General features: G+C 43.5%; 1 protein-coding gene across 1 annotated transcript in view; it reads left to right on the forward strand.

Annotated features, from left to right (window-relative positions):
- Positions 1-23,847, forward strand: part of LOC121465587 (acyl-coenzyme A oxidase-like protein) — a 300,287-nt gene that overhangs the window by 201,162 nt on the left and 75,278 nt on the right. The window contains exons 14-15 of the mRNA XM_041678830.1: positions 8,203-8,312; positions 22,790-22,901. Of these exons, the coding sequence (XP_041534764.1) occupies positions 8,203-8,312; positions 22,790-22,901 (222 nt within the window). The remainder of the gene's footprint in view (positions 1-8,202; positions 8,313-22,789; positions 22,902-23,847) is intronic.

Genomic DNA, 23,847 nt, shown 5'->3' on the forward strand with positions numbered 1-23,847 from the left:
AGCTTTGCCCCCCAGCTGGCCTCCATGGCACAGGGTGAACTGCTCTGCCACACAAAGCAGATTCTTTAAGGTGGTAACAGAACTTCCAGGGCCGAGGGGCAGGGCCGCACTCCAGGCTCCTGAATCAGCTGGTGTGGGTTCCTGGAAGATAACTGAGTGCTGCTTTCTATCTTCCGGGCCAGGTGGGTCCTTTAATAAGTGCAGCAGGCCCTGGGGCCTCGGAGTGTGGTGAGGAGTTAGATAGCCTGAGGTCCTTTTCCTTCTTCCCGGGGACTTACTGTTGCTGCTTGGCTCTCTGATAGCTGTCCTGGGGAATGCGGGTTCGGGTCTTTCAGAATTTCCGGGTTTTCAAATGATGAGCACAGTATTTTTAATGTGGAATGGCTGGCATGGTGGTATCCAACTGAGCCTGTCTGCCCGGAGGGGTGAGCGCCACTCACGTCGTGGGCATAGGCCTTGGCTCCCAAACTGATCGCTTTTTCTGGAAGTTTTTACTCTTAACACAGCTTTGGATGCTGGTGGAAGAGATTGGTGGCTCCCTGGGGAAGGTAAATGACCAGGATTGAGCCTCACAGGTTCCTGTCCTTAGATCCAGGACATTCCTGGGAGAGGCCTCTCATGACTGTAAGTCCCCTGAATTGACAGTGGCTGTAAGAAGTCCAGAGCAGGAGGTACCAGAGGGACAAAACTCACTTAGGCTAGACAGCCTCTGTTTTATTCATGTTGTGAAATCTCTAGTTTGGCCTTCTCCTAGAAAATGGGGGCATCACCTACAATATACATAGTGTTGTGTATTATATATTGTACTCTGTGTTGCCATAGACTGCTGGGCGCAGAGTATGAACGCAATTGTGTTGTATTGTGGCCATTCTGTGTGTATGAGCTCTGTGACTGTCCCCTACACCAAAGATGGGTTTGGTTTCTGTTCAGTGAGCTGGGTTGGTCACCAGACATTAGTGCACCAGCCGTTCTCTGGCAAAGGAGAGTGTGAGCAAGTCCCATGAAGAGGTGGTATGTGGCCCTGCTGTAATAGTGGAAGGTGTGAGCCACATACTACGGCAGAACCCAGACTGTATGACCCATGTATACCGGGGATGGAAGGAGGCACAGGGGAAGGGAGGGGCAAGCTCTCTAAGTCCGTCCTCTGCTGCCACACAGCACTGCCCACAGACCTGCACACAGAGAGGCATCAACCATAACTGCCAATGTTACACTCACAGAATATCTGTCAGGAGCTCCAACAGGAAGCAGCAAAGCTGCTTTCCCAGAAGCCCCTCTGCCCTCTGAGGTAGAGGGAAGTGTTTCGCTCCCTGCCCTGATGATGGCAATGTGGTGACTCTCTATGTCTGTGTTGTTGTGACCTATTGTCACCTGCCACCTCCATGCCCACTGTGGAGCCATGTCTCTGCCTTATGCCTCGATGTGAACCCTGGCACCTGTCACTATGCCTGTCACACAGTAGGTGCACTTTGGGTATAGAATTAGTAAAAATGTGAACTCTGGTCTAAGTTCCAACCCTTGCACTTCCCAACTCTGTGACCCTAGCACGTGACCCTGCTTGAGTTGTCTTAACTAGACAATCAATGCCCAAACATGAAATGAGCTTCTGTCTAAAGAATTTATAAGGGAGCCCCAGTAGATGCTTAGAGGAAAAGGCTGTTGTCATCGTACGTGTGACATAAAGAATTAAGGGAAGAGGGAAGGAAGGAGGGAGGGAGGGACAGAGAGACGGAAGGACGGAAGGAAGGAAGGAAGGAAGGAGGGAGGGAGGGAAGGAAGGAAGGAAGGAAGGAAGGAAAAGGTTGGTTCTCTGCTCTTTAAAGTTCAAATCAACTCTCCCTCCTGCATGAAGTACCCTCGGCTCCTCACAGAGTAAGGATCAACTCTCCACCCATGAGCTTCTGGGCCTTTCATGACCTTGCTGGTGCCACCAGTCCAGCATACACATGCTGACCTCTCAAGTTCCCCCGGAAGCTCTCAAGAGACAGGTGTGTCTCGTTCATCTCTTTAGTCTGCACTAAACAGAAGCAGTAGATATTGTGCACATAGTAGGTGCTCCATAAGTGTGGGAGGCTGAAGGACACCATTAACTTTCAGTTCATTTAATCAGGAAGAAACGGAGAATATAAGGTACATTAGGCCCAGACTTAGCTAAAATAACAAAAATCTCATCACTTTCATTCTATTTAAATGTGTGGTTTTTGCTGAACCTGAACAATCACTTTCCTCTGCTTAAAATGTCAGGTACATGTTTAAGGGTCAGGAATTACTCAGAATCACACAGGTTGGTGTACACGCTGACTTCAAATCAGTTTGACTCACCTCTCCTCAGCTCCCTTCCCCTCCCTTTTTTCCTCTTCTCCCTCTTAGTGATTTTCCCTCCTCTCTCTCGGCCCTGAGGACTCTGAATGTTCTCCTCTTGCCTTGGTGACCCGGCTCCTAAGAGAAGTAGATGGCTATGGTGCCTGATGAAGGCTGGCACCTCCTTCTCTTTCTGACCTTCACACACCGAGGTGGTCCCTGAACTGCCCCTTAGGAGCCTACTGGGCTGCTGCTGTGAGTAAATTATAGGACACTCCGTTTCATGTGCATTTTGAATAAGGACAAATGATGTTTTAGCATATATGTCATGCATTATTTGGGTGTCCAGATGTTAACAGGAATCCTACATTCTCCATGACAGTCCCAACTGAAACTCCTAAGGCCAGGGCCTGCTTTGTGGGGTGAGGCCTAGGCAGTAGCACAGGATCCACAGCAGAAGGACCCCACTTGGTTTTCTGTTTTCTAGTCACCTTCTAGAAGTTAGCAAAAGACACCTCCTTTTTATTTTGTACTTGCATCACTGTTTAGACCTGTGAAGTCACAAGTACTACTGCTTTGTATGACTCCATCACCATACACAGTGCAGACAAGTGCAGACTGAGAGAGGCCCGAGTGCGGCCCGAGTGCGGCCCGAGTGCGGCCCGAGTGCGGCCCGAGTGCGGCCCGAGTGAGGCCCAAGTGCGGCCAGAGCGAGGCCCCAGTAAGGCCCGGTTGCGGCCCTACAGTACCTGTCTCTCCCTTCTAGGGTGATTATCTACAAGTTTCTATTCCGAGTCATATTTTTCTGTTCTAATTGGCTCAAATGTTTCTGCCTTGGCAGCAAACCCTCCCTGTTAGACTTTTTAATCCAAGCTCACTGTACCTGGCAGGAATCAGTGAGATCCTTAGCCTGTGGAAATGCAATGTTGCTTCTAGATGCCTTGAAAAGCAATTTGACCTAAAAAAATTTACTGGTTTTATACAATCGGTGTTCCAGGATGCATGTGATATTTATTATAAATGTGTGTTTCTGATGTCATCTTTCCATACACTTACTCGCATTTATAGTCTTGAATGTTGGCTACAGATTAGCTTGATTCCTTCTGTAGATGGGGCTTTATATATGTCTGTTCTGTCTGTTCAGTCATTTCCAAGTTTTAAGAAAGGACTCTTGGCTAGATATGCAAGAAAACAGGGCACTCACTCATGTTCAGAACCAGAGAGCAGTGTGAGTGGCCTCAGACATAATCCCCAGACAGAAACTGTATCACAACCTTCCTTGAGAAGATATAAGGACAACAGCAGACCTGGAGAAAGATGTAACCACTTGTATTAAATTTTTCATTTTATAAAAGAATATATTTTAAACCAGGTAGTGGTGGTGCACATCCTTAATCCCAGCACTTGGGAGGAAGAGGCAGAGGCAGAGGCAGAGGCAGGGGGATTCCTATGAGTTCCAGGACAGCCTGGTCTACAGAATGAGTTTCAAGACAGCCAGAGCTACACAGAGAGACCCTGTCTCGATAAACAGACAAAAGTCAAAAAAGAGAGAAAGGGTATGTATATTTTTTTAAATAATGAAATCCCGGTGAATAAACGGGCTGCAGAGTTCCTGCCTTGAGAGGCACTATTGTCACAGATGAGGTCACTTTCCTCAGTGTCTCTGTACTGCTTGACTTTTGTGACTTCTTGTGAATCTGTGATGGTTTTAAAACGGGAAGCTGCAAAAATAGTGGAAATACGATAGAAATATAAAGCGTAGTCTATTACAGTCTATTCAGGGACAGGTTTCACAGGTGGAAATACCCAGCTTGGCTTCAGGCTCAGCTCAGGCCTCTGACCTGGCTTGGCCTTGTTTGTTATTTGGTCTGATAAAGTATTGAACCTAGAGCCCCTGAATCTCAGTGACTGAGAGCATCTATCACTAGTCTGGGGGATCATTCTACTAAATTAGATTTAAGAACTATCTGGAAGATTATCAAAACACACCTGGGTATGCCTATGAGGATTATCCAGGAGGGAAGACCCTTGACTGTACCATCCGATTGGCCTGGAGCCAGCTGGAATGACCTGGGGACAGGAGAAAGTCAGTTAGTGGGCTCCTCTCTGCCTCTGCTTTCTGACCACCATGATGCCTGGGGCTCTGCCCCTCTGTGCCCTCCGTGCTGTGAAACTGTGAACCCAAGCAGACCTCCCATTGCCTTGCGTGGCTGGGTATTTGCACAGTGACAAGGAAGTCTGCTTACACCTGGAGTCTCACCACAGAGCCATCAGCTGTGCAAAATAGCCCATTTGGAAAACATTAATTTGTCTCCTGGCCTAGAAAAGGAGTAGAGACCCACAAGTGGTTATCTGCTTCTGTGGTGCTAGCCAGGGGGCAGTTTTTCTTGTCTCTCTTAAATTTAGCAGGAGGAAGTTGATTATTATTTTATTCTAATTAGGGTGACTTAATATTCCCAATTTGAGTCGCTTAAATCAGAAAGATTCAGCAGTGACAGAGTTAGAGGGTGTCACTGAGGGACTGGAGAGAGGCGGTGAAGTTAGGACAGGAATGTGCCCGTTCACTTCACTCAGTCAAGAGCGAACTTGAATCCAGTGGCTTTGGGACTCTCCAGTTTTTTGTTCCTTGTCTGCTGGTGAAGAACAAACACATCTGCCCTTCTGATACCTATGTTCTAGGCAGCAGGGAGACTACAGCGGCCAACATTGCTTTGTTTTGAGGTGGGGCAGTAAATCCAGGGAAAACTGTAGTGGGCAGGAATCAGAAACAGCCAGTGTGTAACAGCTGGAATGATGTTGCTTTTGGAACTAGAGGGAGATCAAGTTGGAACAATCATAAATTAAACAGAACAAAACCTGCAAATGTTAGTCCTCATAAGACAGCGGTGAACCTTGAGCTTGACTGCTGGGTCGTTTTAATTCCACTTCCACTTAGAGTTGGTTGTTTCTCTCGCTATTGGCAATGTTTGGTTTTCACGCTTATTTTATATAGCTGTAGCTGTCATAAAAATACTCATGTTACTTGGCCTCTCATATTTCATTTCACCCTCTTTATCCCAAGATAAAACCTTTGGCCATGTTGTCCGTCTAAGGTAGAACTTATTTTTGAAAATATTTATTTATTTTTATTTTATGTGCATAAGTGTTTTGCCTGTATGTATGTCTGCGCACCCATGGAGGCCAAAAGAGGGCATCCAATCTCCTGGAACTGGAGTTACAGAAGGTTGTGACCTGCCAGATGAGTACTGGGGATCAAACCTGTGTCCTCTGGAAGTCAGTGTACTTAACCTCCGAGCCATCTCTCTGGCCCCTAAAGACATAAATTTGAAATTTCAAGACAATGCTTCAAGGGACCAAACAAAAATGTCATGCCATTGCACAGTTCCAGAGACCCGACCTGATGAGGCGGTGTGAATGAGTAAAGAAATAAGAGACACACAGACCAAAATCCTGGTTTAGAGTGGACTGGGGCTCCCTGCTGGAAAAGCTGCAGTCGGGAAACTGAGTGTTTATTGTATAGCATTGAACAGGGAGGCATGGTTACTGCATGCAGATAAGCAAGGGGTCTGGGATTACTGTCCACGGCTGGATTAAGGAGGGAGATTTGGCTGATCTCATGGAAGCAGTCTCTAAAGGAGAGCAGTGTTCTGTCCATAAACATGGCGGGGCTGGGAGAAGCCGTTTTCTGCCACACTATCAACACTTGCACTTAACGCCCCAAGGGAAGGCTTTGCATTTGCTGGGCCTCCCCCCATTGGGAAGGTTTTACCACCTGCCCGTGGATCTGAAGCTTCGCGGTCCTTGGCCATGCCGGTATCAACAGCGGACATTTACTCTTTAGTCGGGGCTTCCTCGTTCAGGGCTTCCTCTACTTCCTGCCAGAGAATTGGGAAGTCAGAGGACAACTTGTAGCGACCAGTTCTCTCCTTCCACCATGCAGAGGACTGAACTCAGGCCAGCAGAGTCGGTGGCAAGAGCTTTTACCCACTGAGCCATCGTGATGTCCGGAAATCATTTATAATAAGGCAAAATACAAATCTCAGTAAGATGTAGCAATGCCTGCGTTTCTACAGAGAATTGCCAGGACAGCCTCAAATGCCGACTACAGCCGAGGCTTAAGCCCCAGGTACAGCTGGGAGTATTGCAGAGTGCCATCGGTAGGGAAGGAGAATAGCTGTGTCACTGTGTGCTGACCTAAAGCTGATCTCCCTAGAGTCTGGCCCCAGAGAACCCAACAGCTTTGCTGTACCGGAGTCAGATCCCAGGCTCCTACCAGCGTTTGAACTTGGACTGAGGTAGAACATGGCAGGCAGTGTAGTCCTCTGCTGGATGACGTTGTCCCCTGCACTGCACACCTGGTCTCAAGCACCAGTGCTAACAAAGTTCCTACAGAAAAGAAAAAAATAAATAAAGAAAAAAGCATCTCTCCCATGAGCAGTGTGGCTTTCTCTAAGAGCCCTGCGTTCATTTACATGAAGATGTAGTTTCTGTGACCAAAAAAGGAAAGTGCTGTCTGAATGTGTTGATATAAGGGTTAAGTACTGGGGTGCCAGTTCCATGGGCAAAATGCCTGTTGGGTAGGCATGAAGGACCTGGGTCAGATCCCCAGCACCCATGTAAAGTTGGGTGTGACTGTGTGTATGTGTGTATCTTTAACCCTAGCACTCAGGGAATGGATACAGACCCCAGGAGCTCCCTCCTCCAACCTAGCCAAAATGTCAAGTTCCAGCTTCAACCAGGAAACTTGTGGCAAAAAAAAAAAAAAAAAAAACAAAGGTTGGGCAATGGATAGGAAACCTGACATTTACTTTGGGCCTCCACATTCCCACACATGGGTGGGTGTGCCTACTTACATGTACGTGCGCACACATACACACACACACACACACACACACAGAGAGAGAGAGAGACAGAGACAGAGACAGAGAGAATATGCATGCTGTTGCAAAATAATGAGGAACATTTTTTAGAATTGAAGGCAGAGAAAAGGTGAATCAGTGCCCCTTGGCTGGGTGCCTTGACAACCATTTGTTAGTGTGGGATTATAGTCACCACGCAGCCTGAGCTTAGGCAACACGGTTCAAGGTTTGGCTGGTTCTGCTTGGACTCATTCTTCCTATAGGAGCTGTGGTCAGTGGCTGGTTGAGCCAAGTTACACCTCTCACGCATGGAGTTCTAGCTGTACACTGTCGGCTGGGCCTCCTTTGTGGCTGACCCACAGATATTTCTGAATGGATCTGCAACAGTATTCAGTGTCTTGAAACAGAATTCTAACTTTAAAGTCATGGGAGGGGTAGATATTGATAAATTGGTGGATAATGACAGATTGCTTTGTTTGCAGGGTTTTTTTGTGGGGGATGGGTGGGTGTGAAATATGGTTTCTCTGTGTAGCCTTGGCTATCCTGGAATGAATTCTGTAGATCAGACTGACCTTGAATTCGTAGAGATCCACCTACTTCTGCCTCCTGGAATTTAAGGCATGCACCACCACTGCCTAGCATATTTTAATAGTATCCTCCAAAGGTTTAATCAACCAGAGAAAATCAAAGGCAGAAAAGGGAACAGAGATGTCTGGGCCATTGAAAGTAGATTTCACGTGATACATCGACTAAGATGGCTGGTCCCAAGGCTAGTGTGGGAGGCTGGCAGAAGCCAAGGGAGAGAGAGCAGTTTTCCAGAGTTAGGACTCAACCATGGGGTGGGAGCAGAGTGGTCTGGTAAATGCCACATATCTACCATGGGCTATGGAGGTCCCCAGAAGAATGGGTGGGGTCGTAGATTTCTTTCTTTCCAAAGAGCTTGCTAATAGCAGGTGGACTTACTCTGACTGCCGCGTTTGAGGACACGGATAGGCCATACACTTGTGAGGCACGGCTGATGCAGCATTAACTTTCTGTGCAGGTCGTGGCCCGGGAACTGCTGGCCCAGTACAACAAGCGGTATAAGAAGAACCCAGTCCTGGGGCTGATCCAGAACTGGACTGCAACTGCCAGTGACCAACTGAGAACCAGGTACACATCGCCCAAGATAGTGTCCTTAGCTCCATAAGGTTTTACTCTGGGTCTGTTGATAGAGCCTTGGCATGGGCCACCTTGCTCCTGCTTGACAAGTTTAGTATCTGGTGTTTGCAAATGCAGTAGGGAGCATGTGAAATGGAGGCATATGTGCCTACCGCCCAACTTAAGACCTAAACTACTTCTGGTTCTGCTATTTCTCCCAAATTCCTTCTTTAATTTTTATTCTGTGAGCTTCAATCTTAAAACTTACTGAGGCAGGCTCTTATTTACACTTTACAGGTGGAGAAACTGAGGTGAAGAAGTCAAGTATTTTTCTCAGAGTTACATGGAATATGGGTGGCAGGGCTAAGATCTGACCCCAGCTAGTCCGGCTTGACGAATCTATGGCTGGGTTGTTTTTATATATTTTTAGTACATTGACTGTAACTGGAAAGGCATGATATCTGATGTATTCCATAGCTTTCTGTTTTCTCCTGAGATTTTGCTTCTGTGGTTTACCTAAGCTATCTATTTAAGTAGCCGGGCAGCTTCATTACAACATATTGCAATAGTTCTGCATGTATACTTTTTTGTTTTGTTTTGTTTTTGTTTTTCGAGATAGGGTTTCTCTGTGTAGCCCTAGCTGTCCTGGAAGAAGCCCGTGTAGACCAGGCTGGCTTCGAATTCGCAGAGATCTGCCTGCCTCTGCCTCCTGAGTACTAGGATTTAAGGCATACACCACCACTGTCTGGCTACATGCCACAATCTGACTGCCTTACTCAGTCTGCACCTTTGATGGTCATGGAATTGCGTTCAGTATTTTGGTATTTTGTACAAATTAGTGAAACACCTTGCTCATGTTTTCTGGGACATGGGGAGAAATCAGCTTGGGGAAACTTCTTCACAGCTGGGAGCAAATCATCCCCAGTTTTGTTTCTTTTCTGGATAACATAGCAGGACTCGTTTCTGTCATGGGAGCGTGGCATGCTCAGCATGCAAACTGGTACCCTCTGCAAACTGTCCAGGATAGATTTGAGATGTGCCAAGGCAGTGTTCCAAATAGAAGTATTTGGAAAATGCTAGCCCATTTATTTTTTGTCTACTTATTAACCTCTGGTGGTTTGAATGAGAATGGCCCCATAGGCTCCTGTATTTGAATACTTGGTTCTCAACTGGTGGGCTTGTTAAACCAGATTAGGAGGTATGACCTTGTTGGAGGAGGAGTGTCTGTGAGGTTTCAGAAGCCCATGCCATTTTTAGTTAGCTCTCTCTGCCTGGGAGTTGTGTCTCAAGATGTAAGCTTTTAGCTACTACTCCAGCACCATGTCATCCCTACCATGATGGTCCTGGACTCTACACCCCTGAAACTGTAAGCCCCAAATAAACCCTTTCTTCTGTAAGTTATCTTGGTCATGGTGCCTCGTCAGAAATAGAAAAGGAACTAAAAAACCTCTAGAACAGTTTTCTGTCTTACACAGCCAGGATTTACTCATTCCATATGTTGGTGCTTTTTCACTTAAATCCCACACTTTGGTTTTTCTGTTGAGGCGAGCTATTGCCACCAACACATTTTTGGTTTTCCCTGTGCACTGGACAAGGCTCTGGTGTGACACAGCAGTAGCTAGACTCTGCTCCCATGGGACTCAGACTCCAGTAAGCAGGATGAATCCACTCTTAGCGATAATGTTCAGAAGAAGTACACAGGATCAGGTGGGGACATGCGGAATGAAGGGATAAGTGCTTCCCGATTCTATGAAATTCCTCCAAGCAGGAAGCCATCGTGGGGTCACCCAAGGATGTCCTTCATTTGGACTGTATAGGGAGCAGGCATGGTCCAGAGACTTCATGACACTGGCATGGGGAGTGCCCTGGATTGTACTGGGTTGTCCCAGGAAGTTCTGCCTTGTGCTCTCCTGCAGGTGCGCCTGCCACTGTTACCCTCTCTACTCATATCATTCTAGAAAGCTCTACAGAGGTCTCTGGATATTGAGGAGAGCCAAGATTTTGCCTCACAGTGAAGCATTATCTATATCAGATTATAAAACTTGTCAGATATGTAACGGCGTAAATGAATGCAGACAGAGTGTAAAAATATATATATAGCTTTAATGTAGAAATAGACTTACAGAACCACCGTTCCCGCGGAGACCAGGAAAGCAGAAGCAAGCCCTTGGAGCTTGCTTGCCAAATTTATAGGCAGACATTAGCCCGAGGCGAACACGCCCCCTAAGGGGCGGGACTTATCCCTACATCTCCCCTTTTTGTCTAAATAAGACAGAACTAAACCAAATACAACTACATACAATAACAACAAATAATAAATATAACAAACAATATTGAGAACAAAAGCTTTGCTAAACATTCTATCTCAAGGAGTCCAAATAATGTAAAGAGTAACTACAATTATATAATCTTCAACTCAGTCAAAGATCTGAGAAGGGAATAAACACTACTCAACAAACGAGATATATCCAAAATGTGCAACAATTGACAGAGACAACTGACTACCTGGGCAATCACCCAAAGTCTCGTTTGCAACGTTGAGTCAACCAATTTTGGCTAAGGCCTAACATAACTGACATACCATTATTAAAGGCAAGGAACTTTTCAAAACTATCTTACCCTGTCTTGGCAGGATATGACAGTCCTGTTTTATCCATTGATGCATGCTCTGTATCTGTGTCAGTGGTTGAGGTATGGGCATTTCTTTGCCCAAAGGCCAGTTCTGCCAAATAGAAAGGCTCCAGGTGGAGTGTTTTTGGTGCTCAACATTCTCTCGGGAATAGAGCGGTGTTGCCAGGAGCAATTGTGTCTCACTATCACGAAACTCTGAGTTAGATTAAAGGCCATTTTCTACAGCTCTTTGAAGAGGTTGAAGATTATCTATCTATACTGAGTATAATCTCTATATATCTAAAGAACCTGATTAGTCTAATTATAAATGACAAACTTAGATGACAATTAGTCTATATAATTCTCAATATCTATCTAACTTAAAGAATAAGACAATAAACGACTGTGAAACAAATGAGGACAATGATCTCCAAATATAAACAATGTACAAATATACATTGCAGTAGGTAAATATATATCAATACACAAATATTATATAAGTATCTTAATCAGAGGTAGAAATGTACACTGCAATATGGTAAATATATACAATATATATATCAATACAATATATGTCAATACATAAAAATGTTTTAAACAGAGGTAGAAACATGCATGCGTACAATAGTCCATATAATTTAACTTTGTTTCATTATACAAGAATTGATACCAATATATTTGTCTAAAAGCAGTAACTCACAATTATAAATCTATTATCCCATCATTCCCTCTTTTTTTTTTTTTTCAAAATGATCCTTGAGCTTATAAAATTCCTCCCCCAACCCTCAATCATATACTAATTATAATCAACCCCTAAATGATGTCCCTAAACCCAAGGGCAAACTTTACTGGGAGAGGGGACGTCGTTCTCTAGAATTACTTCCAGCTGTCATAGGGGCGACGTTCTTTCTGGGGGATCCTGTGAAAGTAAAATGATGGTTAAATTTCAAGATAATGTCTTTTAAAATTGCAAATAGTCTCTGAGTATTTTCGTGCAGGTCTGGCCAAAATGTTGTATAAGATGTGCACCATTTCAGCTAACCAAGTTGGAACTGTCTTGTGCAGCTGGTACCAAAAGCAGGTCTTGTAGTAGCGCTATCAGTATCATGACGTCATATCAACCAGGTGGAGTTGTTGTTATGGGGCCCCATCTTCTTCCTGGAAACTTCAAATGTCACTTCAGGAAAAACTCATTGCTCATTATGAAAAACTTAAACATTAATCATATAGACATATATATATATATATTCAATGAAAGACATGATAGATATATTCAATGAAAAGTATGATAGATATGAAGAGAAGCAAAGATGTTTTCTAAACTCATATTTCTTTCTGTCCCATATCATGGCTCTTGACATGAGACAGAAACTCCAGAAACTCTGGGTTTTTCTCTTACTAACAGGCTTGGAATTGGAGAGGGACTGAGCCAGAGTCCAACTTCAAAACCAGCTTTATAAATTTAGAAATATGGTTTAATATTACTTACACAACCCATTCAGTTGTCTTGATATTTCCTATTGGGCAGGTATTTTTCCATCTGTCAGTATCCAAACATCCAGGGTCCCTTGAATTTCTCAAAGATGAGTGTTTTCCTATGGAGATAAGAACAGAACCCTGCCCCCATTCTATATGTTTTTCTTACCACCTGTATGAATATCATCGTTGTGGATGAGTTGTCATTTCTCCTTTCCAAGAGGTTTCTCCTCTTCAAATCGAAACTTTATTAATTTTGATGGTATCCACAATTTTTCTTCTCCTGTGGAAACAAGAGCAAAACCCCTTCCCCAACGTAGCACATCTCCTGGCTTCCACTGAGAGGTCAGCACATCTTTGAAATAAATCGGTTGATTTAGTTCAGCAGACTTTTCCATTATCCAATGTCTTTCTGCTGCTGTCGTTCCTTTCTCATTAGCGTTAAGAAAATTCAAGGTTAGTAAAGCATTATGTAATCTATTTCTGGGGGTATTTTCAGTCCCTTTCTGTTTGTTCAGCATATCCTTTATAGTACGATTTGATCTTTCTATAACTGCCTGACCTGTAGGATTATTTGGTATACCTGTAATGTGTTTTATATTATAATAATCAAAAAAGCGTTTCATTTTCTTAGATACATATGCTGGACCATTATCTGTCTTTATTTGCGCAGGTATACCCATGATGGCCATAACTTCCAATAAATGTGTGATTACTGAATCAGCCTTTTCTGAGCTCAGGGCAGTAGCCCATTGAAAACCTGAATACGTGTCTATGGTGTGGTGTACATATTTTAATTTGCCAAATTCTGCAAAGTGGAACACATCCATCTGCCAGATTTCATTCCTTTGGGTGCCCTTTGGATTAGCCCCTGCAGGCAGTGGCGTTTGGTTATAGAAAGAGCAAGTAGGGCATTTCTTTACAATCTCCTTAGCTTGTTGCCATGTAATTGAAAACTCTTTCTTCAAACCTTTGCTATTAACATGATGTTTTTTATGAAATTCAGAGGCTTGTAGCACACTACCAATCAATAATTGATCAATTTCTGCATTACCTTGTGCTAGAGGACCTGGCAGACCCGTATGGGATCGGATGTGTGTTATGTACATAGGGCAAAGCCTGTTCCTGATCAAATCTTGAACCTGGAGGAACAATGAGGTTAGTTCAGTATCATCAGGTATAAATTCAGCAGTTTCAATATGTAAAATAACTCTTTCTGCGTATTGTGAATCTGTAACTATATTAATAGGTTCTTTAAAATCCCTTAGCACCATAAGAATGGCATATAATTCCGCCTTCTGGACAGAAGTATACGGACTTTGTTCCACCTTATCCAAGTCTTCTGATTTGTAACCTGCCTTCCCTGATTTATTGGCATCAGTATAGAATGTACGGGCTCCAGTTATTGGAGCATCACGGACGATTCGAGGAAGAATCCAAGAAGTTCTCTTTATGAAGTTAAGCCGCTTGCTTTTTGGATAGTTGTTATTAATGTCTCCCAAAAAATTAGCACAAGCTCTTTGCCATGGTTCATTATCTTCCCATAATTTCTTTAGTTCATCAGCAGTGAAAGGCACTATAATTTCTGCTGGGTCTATGCCTGCTAGTTGACGAAGTCTCAGCTTGCCTTTTATAATTAACTCAGAGACTTTTTCCACATAAGTTTTCAGTTTCTTACTTGGTTTATGTGGTAAAAAGATCCATTCCAAAATAATATCATCTCTCTGCATTAAAATTCCTGTAGGAGAAATTTTTGATGGTAGTATGACGAGAATACAATCGAGCTCTGGATTCACCCTGTCCACATGTGCCTGTTGTAATTTTTCCTCAATCATTGTCAGTTCCTTTTCTGCTTCAGCTGTTAATTCTCTGGGACTGTTTAAATCTTTATCACCATCCAAGGTTTTGTTCAAATGAATTATTAAATCAGGTGTTATTCCAATAGCTGGTCGTAGACTGGAAATGTCTCCTAACAGTCTTTGAAAGTCATTAAGAGTCCGTAGGCAATCTCTCCTAATTTGTGCTTTTTGTGTCTTAATTTTTTGCAAACCTATTTTATAACCTAAATAATTAACAGAATCTCCCTTCTGAATCTTTTCAGGAGCTAATTGCAATCCCCATTTAGGTAAAAGTATCTTTATTTCTTCAAACAGTCTGTTCAAGGTATCCATGTTTGAATCGGATAACAAGATGTCGTCCATGTAATGGTATACTATAGATTTGGGAAATTTCTTGCGTATTATTTGTAATGGTTGGTTCACAAAATATTGGCACAGGGAGGGGCTATTTAACATACCCTGGGGGAGAACGGTCCAGTGGTACCTCCTCGAAGGTTGAGAATTGTTATAAGTAGGCACTGTGAAGGCAAATTTTTCTCTATCTTCTTTTTGCAAAGGTATAGTGAAGAAACAATCCTTTAAATCAATAACTATGAGAGGCCATCCTTTTGGTAATAAAGAGGGCAAAGGAATTCCAGATTGCAGAGGGCCCATAGGTTGAATAACCTTGTTGATGGCCCTGAGATCTGTCACCATTCTCCATTTACCTGATTTTTTCTTAACCACAAATACAGGAGAATTCCAAGGGCTGGTAGATTCTTCTATATGTCCAGCATCTAATTGTTCTTGTACCAGCTGTTCTAAAGCCTGTAACTTTTCCTCAGCTAAAGGCCATTGCTTTGTCCATATTGGTTTCTCAGTCAACCATTTTAGAGGCAAGGCTGTTGGTATCTCTGAAGGGACATCAATTGCTTGTTCTTTTACAGCCCGAATGGCCGGTTTTCTCAGTTTGTAATATCTTTTAATATTATTCTCAGAAATATAGGCTCTAGATTTAGCAGGAATGTTAATTTCAGTATTCCATTGTTGTAATAGGTCACGACCCCATAAATTCATTGCAATATTGGCTACATATGGCTTTAATTTTCCTATTTGTCCCTCTGGCCCTATACATTCAACCCATCTCGTGCTCTGCCTTACTCGAGATAGGGTTCCAATTCCCAGGAGCTGAACATTTACATTCTGAAGAGGCCAATACGGATGCCAAGATTCTGGGGTAATGATACTTACATCAGCACCTGTGTCCAGCAGGCCAGTAATAAAAATGCCATTTACACACACTCTCAGTTTAGGTCTTTGATCATTTATAGAAGTTTGCCAAAACACACGTAACTTATCTTTCTGATCATTATTGCTTGTAACAGTAGGCATGGGGCTTCCTAATTGTCCTGATGAGGCACGTTCTCTGCAGAAACTGGATATGACTGAACCATGTTTGCCATGGGGGCCTGTGAGGCCCCCCCTCTCACGTTTCCCGGCTGTATCAGGTTGCCTTGTCTATCTCTTGTAGACCTGCATTCATTCGTCCAATGTCTGCCCTTTCCACATCTTCTACATAAACCTGAAGGCTGAGTCCTCCTATTTCTGTTATTTCTAGAAGATGCATTATTATTATTATTTCTGAAAGATGCATTATTATTATTATTATTATTTCTGAAAATCCGTTGTTTACAATTCCTTTTAATATGACCCATTTTTCCACAATTAAAACATTTGGTATTCTGGTGTCTCCTTTTACCATTGGAAATTGCTTCTTCTACCCATGCTTCAGTGCCATAATCAAATGTATCAACATTGAGTGTATGCAAGACCCATTCTTCCAACGGTGCTGATCTGAGCTTTAAAGGACCCAAAATCCTTTTGCATTCCACATTTGCATTTTCATAAGCCAAAGACTCAATCATTATACGTCTTGCTTCTGGGTCAGATATTCCTATTTGTACAGCCTTAGTTAATCTTTGTAAAAAGTCACTAAAGGGTTCTCTCTGACCCTGTTTAACTCTGACAAATGATTCCATTCTCTGTCCTGGGTCTTGTACCCTGTCCCAAGCCCTTAAGGCTGCTGTAGTACACATGGAGAGTGTGTTTTCATCCAAATTAGCTTGTTCCTGAGGATCAGAAAAGAGCCCTTCACCTAGAATTTGATCTAGGGAAATGTTAATTCCTTTCGCTTTTTCCTGCTGTTCTAAGAGTCTAGCCTCTTGCCTGAATAAGCATTTCCATTTCAATTGCGGTCCACTCTCCAGTACCGCAGAGCTCAGCTGGAGCCAGTCTGAGGGGGTTGCTCTGCTTGTCGTGGCCCAAGATCTTAGCATCTCCTTAACAAAAGAGGCTTGCATCCCAAAAGTCATGACAGCCTGTTTTATTTCCTTGAGATCATTCATACGCACAGGTTCCCATGTATCCTCCTTGATGACCCTAGGGTTTTTGGAACCAATCACCTTCTCTGTTGTTATTACTGGAAAGGCAGGTAGAGCTGTAGGTAGAGCTTTGTGGAAATTGTCCCGGAGAGACTTACCCACAGATGTAGTTAAAATTTTCCTTTCTACCCTTTTCTCTTCCTCATCAGAATTTAGAAATTCCTCAATCTTTTCAATTCTATTCACCATTGCTTTCTGCAATGTCTGAATCTCCTGTCCAGAATTATGTTCCAAAGCCTTCATTGAGGATTCTAAAATATGAAGTTTGTCCGTTAGAGATAACATCTCATCTTTGGACATAATTTTTATGGCATAAACCGTGCCTTCTTGTATTGACAATCTTTCCGTCAATCTGTCATAAGCTTTAGACAAAATCCGATTGTCACATTCAGCAGTTTTGATTCTCTCAGTTAATGTTTCATTTCCTACAGAAAGGGACTGAATCTTATGGTCCAGATCAGCTGTTCCCTCTTCCATAGTAATGAATTTCTCCTTAACATCAGCCTGAAGAACTTCAACCTGATTCTTGAGAAGATTGTTATCAGCCTGGAGAACTTCAAACCGATTCTCGAAAAGATTGTTATCAGTCTGGAGAACTTCAACCTGATTCTTGAGAAGATTGTTATCAGCCTGGAGAACTTCAAACTGATTCTTGAGAAGATTGTTATCATTCTCAATTGTTTTTAAGCGTTCAATCTCTACCTTAAGAATCCTGGATTCGTCTCGTAAAGACTTTATCATATTTCTATTATCAAACCATTTGTTGCCAATGAAAACTACGAATCCCAGAAGGATCCATATATGTGGGGTGATAGACACCTCTTGTAAAATCTCCCACATGGTACAATTAAAAAAAATCATTAAATTCTTGAATAGTAATGTGTTCAGACATTTTATTTATAAAAGAAAATTTTTTTTACCTGCAAAGATCGGTTCCTGCCAGTGGTGGTCTCTGTGTTTTTGGAGCCTGTCCTAGAACTAGCTCTTGTAGACCAGGCTGGCCTTGAACTCACAGAGATCCGCCTGTCTCTGCCTCCCAAGTGCTGGGATTGAAGGCGTGCACTACCAAGGCCTGGCAGGCCTCAAACTCACAGAGATCTGCCTGCCTCTGCTTCCCAAGTGCTGGGATTAAAGGCGTGCTCTACCACTGCCTGGCCGGCCTCAAACTTGTGATCCTCCTGCCTCTGCCTCCTTCAGCAAATCCTACCGGCGTGGGCCACCACAACCGGCCAAGTCACTTTGTAACAGACCAAATCTGACGCTGTGGCAGCTTTTGTTGCAAAACCGCAAGTACTTGAGCTTCTGCTAATTCAGGCAGTGGGGTTCCGCTGCAAAACTTAGCCAAGGCAGGCAGAATGGGCCTGTGTCGCGAGTGTGTCTCGGACTCGGCACTGGGGCCGGAGTCACGAACTGAAAAACAGCACCGGGGAGGGTGCTGTGTTAGCTAGCGGGCTACCCGCTTGAGTCGGGGGCAAAATAGCCCGACGTTGGATGCCAAAATGTAACGGCGTAAATGAATGCAGACAGAGTGTAAAAATATATATATAGCTTTAATGTAGAAATAGACTTACAGAACCACCGTTCCCGCGGAGACCAGGAAAGCAGAAGCAAGCCCTTGGAGCTTGCTCGCCAAATTTATAGGCAGACATTAGCCCGAGGCGAACACGCCCCCTAAGGGGCGGGACTTATCCCTACACAGATATGCAACAAGACTTGAAGGATCTGAGGGTAAAGATTCATGTATTCACCTTCCATGAAGAGGCTTCCATGGAAATTATACTATGAACACGCTACTTATATTGCTCATGCTAAATCTCCACCGCATACACACAGTCCTGTGTCACTCGACAACAGGGACGAGTTCTGAGAAGGGAGGCCTCAGGATGTTTCATAGTGGGAACATCATGGAATGTATATCACAAATCTGGACAGTATAGATCAGTGTTCAGCTTGAACTCTTGGTGAAATCACAGGACATGGTATCACCACACGTGTACCAGGCCATCACTGATGGAACCGTGTAAGTGTAAAGATTTTAACAACTTTTTACATTATATGCTAAAATAATGTTAAAATATGGCATAGTAAATACACAAAAGTCTAACATAGTTATTATCATTATATAGCACTACGTTTTATATCTATTTGCTGGTGTTCTTATATATGACTTTGCTGTACTTTTATACGACTGACAGGCAGCACAGTAAAGCTGTCTGGAGCAGCATCTGCATAAGCACACAAGTCCTGGGTGTGTGCTCTGATCTCTTTTCCTTTCTTTTTTTTTTTTTTATGTTAAGATAGGGTTTCCCTGTTTAGCCCTGGTTGTCCTGGAACATGCTCGGCAGCGCAGACTAGGCTCAAACCGAGAGATCCGCCTTCCTCTGCCTCCTGAGTTCTGGGGTTAAAGTCATGTGCCACCATACCTGGCTCTTGTGTTATGATTTTATGCTTGGCCATGTTATCACTAGACAGTGGTAAGTTTTCAATTCCCTTGTGAGCTTGTGGGATCATTACCATACAGTCAGAACATCATTAATGGGAATCCACGGATGACGTCACTCGTTAGCCATCTCCTTCCTGTGCATTTTAAAGTAAACTACAGACGTTAGCACACTTTGAAAGAGCATTGTTTACTCGAGTTCAACCTATGGGGACAATTCCTTTTCCTCTTATTCGGAACTTTCTTATGATACCCCTCACGTGTTTTAAATGTACACTTGTTGAGTTTTTGGCAAATACATGCAGATTATTCTGATATTTTTCTGCCAAAGACTAGAGTTTCCCATTCTAGGATTTCATAGAAATGGAACATACCAACTCTACTCTTTTGTGGCTGCCTCAATAATTCAATATAATGCTTTTTGAGATTTACTCATGGTGTCCCATGTATTACTTCTTCCCCTTTTATTACTTAGTGGTATTTTATGGGTTTGCTATGATTTGTTTCCATTCTCGTATAACAGATAGACACCTGGGATGTTTCTAACTTTTCAGTCCAATGAACAGGACAGCTATGAATATTCTTATAGAAGCCTTTTATGAGTGTTCCTCTTGATTTCTCTCGGGCATGTAGGAGACATGGAATTGCTAGGTCATAGCACATGTGCTTATTTTATGAGAAACTGAGAGATTTCCAAAGTGGGTTTGGATATTTGACACTTTCATGGGTAGGTATAAGCATTCTGGCTGCTGTGTGTCCTTGGCAACATTTGACACAGAGTATTTAATTTTGGACAGACTTCTGGGTGTAGCGAGCTGTTTCTCTCCTGATTTCCTTTGCATTTCTCTGAGGACCAATGATGCACATTTGCATTTAATCTAGTTTTGATTCTACTGTCATTCTGACTCCCTTGTAAAACAGGCAGTTATCCGAGAGACCACCTTCAGTGGTGATCCAGGTTTCAAGGGTTTCTACTTTGGGTGACTCCTTTGGATTCACAGAGAACACAGATGTATGAGTGAGGTCCTGCACACACAGTGCACAGACTTGAGAGAACAGACATTGACCTGTGGTAAGCATCCCAAGATACAATGGCAGTTTCCAACACAAATATTCATGGCTCTGGGTTTCATAGACTAGCTCTTGGATGACTAAGACACGTTTTAAAAAAATAAATGATGTGAGTTCTTTGTATCTTTTATGAACTAGGCTGAGTCAGGAACTTGGCTTTCTGATGCTAGGTTCAGAATGAGCATTGATATATAATTGAGATTTCCCCGGAATGGGATGTATAAGCATCCCCCTCTCCTTCTGTCTCTGTGAGAGATAACTGCTCAGTCAGCACTTTTCTATTCTGGCTCATGAAGGATGCTCTTCTGCTTACAATGAACAGCAATAACTTGGGTTTTAAGGGTTAATTAGTGAAAATCTGACTTGTTTGGGTCTTAAAATCACTCACTTTACCAGGATGCAGGGAAGGGGAGGTAAGCTATGGGCAAACCTTAGTATGAATTCATTTTATACATACTGGTCAGTTTTCAGTCAACTTGCCATAACATAGAGTCATACAAGAAGGGTGAGACCCATTTGAAAAAATGCCCCCATCGGATTGGCCCATGGGCAAGTCTGTGGGTGATTTTCATGATTGACGGTTGATGTGTGATGGCCCATCCCTGTGGGGATGGTGCCACCTGTAGACACATGGTCTTGGGCTGAGCAAGCTATGAGGAGCAAGCCAGTAAGCAATGTTCCTCCATGGCCTCTGCTTCAGTTCCTGCCTCCAGGTTCCTGCCTTGAGTTCCTTCCCTGACTGTCCGTAGTGATGGAAAATGACCAGGGACTATAAGCCAAATCAATGCCCCCCCCAAAATTGGTTTGGGTCAGCGTTCTATCATAGCAACAGAGACGTAAGCCAGTAGAACACACATTTTTGAAAATATTATTTAATGATTTACTTGGGAGTGTGTGTGTGCACATGTCCTAGCATGTGTGTGGAGGTCAGAGGACACATAGAGACTCTTATTCTTCTGTGTGGGCCCCAGGGATTGACAGGCAGCACCTTTTCTTGCAGGGCCATCTCACTGGTACCCCTGTCCCTTGTGGTCTAGGTTGTTGGGAGGTTCATGGAGAAGAAACACAAAACCAGCACCAAGTCAGGCGTGGGTGAGGAAAAACCCAGGGCAGAGGCCATTTTGCCTATTGGTCTTCAAATCTATTGATGCCCCCATGTCTCAGTTTCCCCTTTAGTCAAATGGGGACTCTATCAACAGCTACCTCATGAGGGAACACATAATCTATTTACTCTGGGCTTGCCTATAGCCCCGTGGGACACCTATTCCCTCCAACATTGGTATACCCCAAAATAAAACTCACCAAGTCTAGGTGTTCCCTCTTGATGGAGGAAGGTCATCTTTCTATCTGTTTCATTGGTTAGTAATAAAGAAACTGCTTGGCCTCTGATAGGACAGAAAATTAGGTAGGCGGAGTAGAGAGAACAGAATGCTGGGAGAAAGAAGCTGAGTCAGGTCAGTCGCCATGATTCTCCCACTCCAGACAGACGCAGGTTAAGATCTTTCCTGGTAAGCCAGCTCGTGGTGCTACACAGAATATTAGAAATGGGTTAGATCAATATGTAAGAGCTAGCCAATAAGAGGCTGGAACTAATGGGCCAGGCAGTGTTTAAAAGAATACAGTTTCCGTGTAATTATTTCAGATAAAGCTAGTCGTGCGGGCGGCTGGATGCCAGGAACATAGCCTGCCGCCCCTGTCACTACACTCTCTGGGACATCCAGCAGGTGACTGCATCTTCCTGAGTCAGTTTCCTGAACAATACATTGATTATGATGGTATCAGCATGCTAGATAATAATGACTCAATATAGATAATGCTCAATAAGAACTCAACACTAGATACTAGTAACTCAAAAATATTGGAAGTTGTCATAACTTTCACTTGATGGGAATTGTGTGTTAATAAACACACATATAATATTGACTCTAGCTTAAGATGCCATAGTCAGTAGGAAAAGCAGGACGCCATATTGCTTCTAGACCGCGAGGGTAAATATGTAGAATAAATCGGAGCCAAGCACCCGCCAGAAAGTACTGCAAGAAGAACATGTATGCCAATGGGAGTTGGGAGGGAGGTGCATGTTCATAATGCCTGCCTAGGAAGAAAGTGCTTTTGGTTTTTAAATATACATTGTTATTATAGCAATCATCATCATCATTATAGTGTGTGTGTGTGTATGTGTGTGTACCTGGGCCACCGTGTATGCATGGAGGGTAGAGAACAACTTTTGGGAACTGATTTTTCTTCCACTGCGGAATCCAAGGGTTGAAGTCATTAGGTTTGTGTGTTGTTTTGCTCACTGAGACAGCTGTCTGGCACTTTTATTTTTTAAAATATTTTTTAAAATTATGTGTATATGCATGTGTGTCTGGGTGTGCATTTATACACGCGAGTGCAGGTGCCTGCAGAGGCCAGGGCATTGGAGGCACAGGCAGTTGTGAGCTGTGATGTGAGTACTGGGAACCAAACTCCTCCCTCCATAAGGGCAGTGTGTGTGTGTTCTTAACCACTCCCTGCTGAGAGCCATCTCTCCCGCTCTCACTACTCTTTATAAGTCCTCCTTGAGGAGCTCTTGAAAGTGACTTTGTTTGAAAAACCAAACTGACAGCAATGTTCTCTGTGTTTCCTCTCCAGTTTCCTGGCATTTAACACTGACACAGTGGGCCATCTCACCTTTCTGCTAAAAGCAGTGAATTTTCGAGAAAGGGTTCTTCAGCGGAGTTTGGTGTCCAGGATTTACCATAAGGTAAAGCTACTGTTTCATCTTTTTCCTTCTGGATGAGTCTACAAGGCATAGCTGACTCCATGCTGACTTTAACAGGGGATGACTCTGCATACTCAGAAGCTTGGGGAAGTGGTCAGGGCTCTCCAGGCTGCCTTCCAGGGCAGCCTTGCCTGCTCCAGAAGCATGACACTACTGATTAACACTTTGTGTCCTGTTCTGGAATCCCACTGGTAAGCGTCACTTGGCACCATGGCAGGGACAGTGTCGTGCTTTTCATTGGAAATGTAATGTTCAGATGTAGAGCAAATATGTTGTCCTCTGGAGAAAATGTGTCCATTGAACACGTGTAAAATTAGCAATGTGTTGACCTGTGGTGCACTGTATTTCCTGTTGAAGAATCCATAGATTTCTGTGAAAACATAATTCAACATGTGGGGACGTGGCTCAGTTCTTAAAGCGGTTACCACACAAGCATGAGGACCTATGTTTGTGTGGCTAGTACCCTCCCAGGCACACCCAAAGCTGAGGGTGATAGCACACGCTAGTATAACCAGGGCTGGAGAGATGGAAGCAAGAGTTTCCCTGGGGTTTGCTAGTCAGTGAGTTCCTTGTTCAATGAGAGATCCTGTCTCAAACATAAAAGAATGGAAAAGAGAAAGGGTTGAGGAAAACAGCTCATGTTGACTTCTGGTTTCCACATGCATGTGTACACACCTTTGTGGTTATCCACTCACCCACACAGGCCTACATACAGGTACCCACTCACAAACAAACACATATGAGAAATATATATAGCTTCATTGATAGCTATCAGGAGGAAATAGCTGTCATGCACAGTGCCAGAGGGTTGGTTTGACGAAACACTCCAGGTCTGCGTGTTTCATCCTTTGGTCCAAGGCAATCGGTCAACGAGTTCCCAGAAAGCTTCACTCATCCTTTCTTGATCCTGAGTCAGTGCTCAGGGCTG

This window comes from Microtus oregoni, unplaced genomic scaffold, assembly GCF_018167655.1.
Source record: "Microtus oregoni isolate MIOR12 unplaced genomic scaffold, Mior012 000031F_ref0000149, whole genome shotgun sequence".
In the NCBI taxonomy this organism is placed as follows: domain Eukaryota; kingdom Metazoa; phylum Chordata; class Mammalia; order Rodentia; family Cricetidae; genus Microtus; species Microtus oregoni.